Source organism: Vicia villosa, linkage group LG3 (genome assembly GCF_029867415.1).
Source record: "Vicia villosa cultivar HV-30 ecotype Madison, WI linkage group LG3, Vvil1.0, whole genome shotgun sequence".
Classification (NCBI taxonomy): domain Eukaryota; kingdom Viridiplantae; phylum Streptophyta; class Magnoliopsida; order Fabales; family Fabaceae; genus Vicia; species Vicia villosa.
In genome coordinates this window covers 212,436,244-212,442,166 of record NC_081182.1, presented here as the reverse complement: position 1 = coordinate 212,442,166, position 5,923 = coordinate 212,436,244, and the positions used below count along the sequence as shown (strand labels likewise).

General features: G+C 34.2%; 1 protein-coding gene across 1 annotated transcript; it reads left to right on the top strand.

The window, feature by feature from the left end:
* The first annotated feature begins 3,066 nt into the window (after positions 1 to 3,066).
* On the top strand, positions 3,067 to 4,942 carry LOC131657303 (uncharacterized). The gene is made up of 2 exons (XM_058926716.1): positions 3,067 to 3,156; positions 3,492 to 4,942. The coding sequence occupies exons 1-2, from the start codon at positions 3,103 to 3,105 to the stop codon at positions 4,770 to 4,772; spliced, it is 1,335 nt and encodes a 444-aa protein (XP_058782699.1). The 5' UTR covers positions 3,067 to 3,102; the 3' UTR covers positions 4,773 to 4,942.
* The last annotated feature ends 981 nt before the right edge of the window (positions 4,943 to 5,923 follow it).

Here is a 5,923-nt window from a genome sequence, read left to right as displayed (position 1 = left end):
GTAGTTCTATGCCTTGCAATACCAGAGGCAGCACAAAAACTGTCGAATGCCTCATTGCAAAATTCAAGGCCATTGTCGGTTCTCAACCTCTTGACCTTTCTGCCAGTCTGATTTTCAACCAGAGTCTTCCAACTTTTGAAATTCTCAAAAGTTTCATCCTTAGTCTTCTGGATGAATACCCATAATTTTCTGGAATAATCATCTACTATGGATAGAAAATACCTTGCTCCTGAATGTGATGGACACCTTGCAGGCCCCCAAAGATCAGCATGGATGTAATCAAGGGATCCATGTGTTCTTTGTTTGCCTTTGTTGAACTTCACTCTGCAAGATTTTCCAAGTACACAGGGTTCACAAAACTTCAGCTTTTCGATTTTGTCTCCACCAAGCAGATTTTGTTTCCCTAATTCGACCAGACCCCTTTCACTGACATGGCCCAATCTCATGTGCCAGATTTCTGTTTTCGACAAAGGTTTCGTGGATGCAACATTTGTCGAACCACTTACAACTTCAGCCTCAAGGGTATACAAGCCTTGTTTCTTCACGCCTCTCAAGACTTCCTTCGAACCCTTCATGACTCTTAGGATACTTTTCTCTCCTTGGAAAACATATCCTTTCTTGTCGAATTCACCAAGAGAAAGCAAATTTCTCTTCAAATCAGGAACATACCTGACTTCAGTCAACAACTTTATTGACTCATCATGGAGCTTGAATCTCACAGATCCAACACCTGCAATCTTGCAAGCCTTGTTGTTTCCCAGTAATACTGATCCACCATCTTGATCACATAATTCCTCGAACAAGTCTTTGTTTGGAGTCATGTGCCAAGTGCAACCTGAATCCATAATCCACTCCTTCTTAGAGTCACTGCTTGAAACCACAAGAACATCAGATGATTCGAAATCATCTTGAACAATGGCAGCGTTGCCATTATCCTTACCTCCATGATATTTCAAGCGTTCAGGGCACACCTTTCTTGTGTGACCCTCCTTCTTACAATGGTAGCATCGAATGCCAGATGCTTCGCCACTGTAAGTCTTCGACTGGCTTTTGCCTTTCTTCTTGTCGAACTTACCATCCTTTCGTAAGAGTTTTCCTTTAACGGCCAAACCTTCGCCAACAGTCGAAGGTTTATGCTCCTTTCGTTCATTCAAGTCCTTAGAGTACAAGGCTGATTGAACTTCTTCAAACGTCAGGGACTCCCTTCCATACAAGAGAGTTTCTTTGAAGTGAGCATGTGATCGAGGCAAAGCGCACAATAGTAACAGCGCTTGATCTTCATCATCGATCTTCACATCAATATTTTCAAGATCAAGAATCAGCTTGTTGAACATATCCAACTGCTCAGCCAATACTTTGTCTTCAATCATCTTGAATGAATACAAAGCTTGCTTCAGGTAGAGTCGATTTACCAGCGATTTGGTCATATACAAACTTTCAAGTTTCACCCATAACCCTGATGCCGTCGTCTCCTTTGATACCTGCCGGAGAACCTTATCACCAAGGCTCAACAGAATTGCGCTGTGTGCTTTCTCGATCATAGTTGTCTTCTCCGCTGCCGTTAATGCAGCATTCATGGCTGCCTCTCCCTTCAACGCTTCCAAACAACCCTGCTGAACCAGTAGGGCTTTCATCTTCAAGCGCCACAGACCGAAATCATTCACTCCGGTGAACTTTTCAATCTCATACTTTGTTGAAGGCATATTCTCCACGCTCACCGCACCAATTTGTTGTGAAAAACGATACCAATAACAAAGTATAATAGGGAATTATAGGGGAGAAGAAGAACACAATAATTGGTTATAACCGTTATTCTTTTACTTTCTCTTAAAACAAGATTACAAGTTTACAAGAATAACAAATAACCTCTCTCACCCTAAATTAGGATTTGCAGCTTAGCAATGATGAGAGACTAGTATGCTATTTATAATAAAACCTAACATACTAACTAATGGGCTTTTTCAGCAAGGCCCATTACACAAGCCAACTTAATAAACAAGCTAACTTAACAAATTAGGGTTTAAACACTAAAACCTAATTTAACATGCTAACAACTCTAGCATCTTCGACATCTGCATGCTAGACCCATCTTCGACTACAGCATGCACACTTCGACACCAGCATGTGAACAATCCTTCGACTTCATGCTTAACCCTGTCGAACTGTCGAACCAAGAAGCTACCCTTCGACAATACTAGAGTTCGATCCAATATCTCACATAATGGTATTAATTTGAGGTGAATTTAAAATTCTCTCCCATTTACCTATCTTCAAATTTAAATGTCAACGAATATTTGTACCACTCGAAACTCGATCGAAGAAGATGTATGATAATATTTAATAAAATTAACTGTTAGAATATTTCAAGTAATTTTAAAATTGAATTTGAATATGTAAATTCTAACTCACCTAAAAAAATATAAATATTATTTGGTGAGATACCATATCTCAAAGTAGAATCAGGTGGTCACAATTGTGCTTATAATCAAAATTATTATCACTATACTTATAAATTAAAAGAAACTGAAACTTTAAACTAGTTGAAGTAATTTATCAAAATAAATATGATTGTTTACATATTATTCAAATTTTTCACTTTACAATATATATATATATATATATATATATATATATATATATATATATATATATATATATATATATATATATATATATATATATATATATATATATATATATATATATATATATATATGAACTTAGATGGTAAACAAAGATTTTTTTTTTAATTTCTTTGAAAGTAATCGCTTTTTAAAGCTCAACAAAAGCACCTAAATGTGTGAAAAAATAATTGTTACTAAATAGATTAATGTTAGACATATTAACTTATAAGTTTAAAAAGTAAGCTTGTTAAATCAAAGTCTCAAGGTCCTTGTTATTTATTCTTTTTCTTTTTATTGACTTATATATAATATATAAGATATAAACTATAATTAAATTTTTATTTTATTTTATATTCTGCCAAACAAAGCCTCAATATCTCTATTGTTTGTACTTTTTCTTCTTATTCGTTTATAAATAGCTTATCTCACTTCCACTTCAAATGCATCTTTCATATTTACTACAACATAAGAGAAAGAAATGACACACAAAATTGTTTTGTCTCTCCTTCCTTTTATTTTGCTCTTGTTGATTGTAAGTTACTAACTTTGCATGCATGTTTGTATCTTTTACAATTATACTTTTCATAGCTTATTTATGAGAATCTATCATTTCTCATCTTCATTTTCATTTATCAGGGTCACTCACAATCAAGTTGTTATATTTGATTTGTTAAAATAATATTTTTCAGTAATGAAACTTAAAAAAATTGTTTTTGTCTAATTGTTTTCATAATGTGTATTCATATGCTATCTTGAACGTGTCTTAATTTTGCAGCATAATATGTATCATTAAAAACTTGTATTTTTTAATCATATATACCATCCAAATGTTACTAATTAACATCATTTTACTCAATTGTATTGTAGAATGGACAAGGAAGCTTTGCTAGATATATAAAACTTCAACAAGAGATTGTAGAAGAAAAAGAAGTTGATCAACCTTACCTTGATGGCTGGCTCAAAAATCCATTGAAGAACCAAAAACTCATTTCTAGCTCCAACCAAGTTTATCTTGATGGATGGTTGAAAGATACCAGATCTGAGGGAGCAAAGTCGACTCCTGAATCCAACCAAGTTTACCTTGATGGATGGTTGAAAGATACCAGAGTTGAGAAAGAAAAATCTAATGCTAACTCCAACCAAGTTTATCTTGATGGATGGTTGAAAGATATCAGAGCTGAGAAAGTAAAGTCTGCACCTACATCCAACCAAGTTTACCTCGATGGATGGTTGAAAGATACCCGAGAAGAGAAAGCAAAATCTACCTCAGACTCCAACCAAGTTTACCTTGATGGATGGTTGAAAGATACTAGAGCTGAGAAAGAAAAATCTACCGCTGACTCCAACCAAGTTTATCTTGATGGATGGTTGAAAGATATCAGAAATGAGAAAGAAAAGTCTGCCCATAACTCTAACCAAATTTACCTCGATGGATGGTTGAAAGATACCCGAGCAGAGAATGAAAAATCCGCCTTTGAATCCAACCAAGTTTACCTTGATGGATGGTTGAAAGATACCCGATCTAAGAAAGAAAAATCAACTGATGACTCCAACCAAGTTTTTCTTGATGGTTGGTTGAAAGATATCAGAGCTGAGAAAGAAAAGTCCACCCATAACTCGAACCAAGTTTACCTTGATGGTTGGTTGAAAGATACCCAAGCAGAGAAAGAAAAATCCGCCTCTGATTCCAACCAAGTTAACCTCGATGGATGGTTGAAAGATACCCGAGCAGAGAAAGAAAAATTCACCTCTAATTCCAACCAAGTTTACCTTGATGGATGGTTGAAAGATACCCGATCTGAGAAACCAAAATCCACATCTGAATCCAACCAAGTTTACCTTGATGGATGGTTGAAAGATACCCGAGCAGAGAAAGTAAAATCTACCGCTGACTCTAATCAAGTTTATCTTGATGGATGGCTGAAAGATATCAGAGCTGAGAAAGCAAAGTCCGCCCATAACTCTAACCAAGTTTACCTTGATGGATGGTTGAAAGATACCCGATCAGAGAAAGAAAAATCCACCTCTGACTCCAACCAAGTTTACGTTGATGGATGCTTGAAGGATATCCGTGCTGAGAAAGAAAAATCCACACCAGACTCCAAACTAGTTTATCTTGATGGATGGTTAAAAGATACCCGAAAGTAAATTATATCTTTGTTTGTTAATGCCTATGTCATTCCTGTGATTTTCAATGTTGTCCTATGTTTTAAATTTCTATGTATTGTAAGATCTTATTTCTATGTACTAAGTAAGGTCTCGCTGTGTACTAAATAATTTAGTGTTTCTATGAGCTAGATGTTTGTGTTTTAAAAGAAGCCTATTGAATATTAGTGTCTTTTTATTATTTAAAACTTTAGTAGTCATTTGTATAACTTCTACGAAAGGTGAAGTTACATTTTTATTAATTCAGTGTGTTTATGCTTAAAATAAAGGGTTATATGTTTTTGGTCCGTATAAGCACTCAAAATTTATTTTCAATCCATGTTAAAAATGATATATTTTAGTTCCTACAAAAGATTTATGCATACAGTTTTAGTCCCGACTATTTTCTAAAATTTTGAAAATTGTTTAATTACCCTTTAACTTTTAAATTTTTTAATAATGTTTTTTTATATATTTTTAGAATATTATACAATGTTTATTTACTAAATTTTAGAATTTTTTAAAATGAGAAAAATTAGATATGAATTTTTTAAAATGTTAATAGCCAATTTGCCCCTGCCATTTTGGCGAGATATGAAAAGACCCCCCATAATTTTAGATTCCCACCTTATCATTTAAAGATTCCACTGTTTATGTCTTTCATTAAACCAGCTCATCCAATCAGCATACATGGCATTGGCCCGTTGTCATTTTGTATAAACTAAAACATAATATAAATGACATCTTTGATTTATTTATTTTAATTAGAACATTTTAACATTAAAATAATTGTTTACCCTAATTTAAGATTGTCGTGTTCTTCTCCTTCCTTGAAACTCCAATCATCCACCGCTTTCCTTCTTCAAATATTTATCTCTTCTTGCTCCTTTCTATGCGCAATGGCTAGAAGTTCAAAGAATAACATGTCATCTAATGCTAGAATATGTCCCAAATTTCGAAACGATTTGTCAATGAAGGTGTTCATTTCTAAATCTGCTGCAAATCCAGGGAGAGAATATTAGAAGTGAAAATTTTGGGGGAAGGAAGAAGACTGTCACAAACTTTATTGAGATGATGAATACTTTTGCTCAATTGATAGGAAAATAATTATAGAAGACGATGAATGATGCAATAGATGTGATGTGATGATTGAG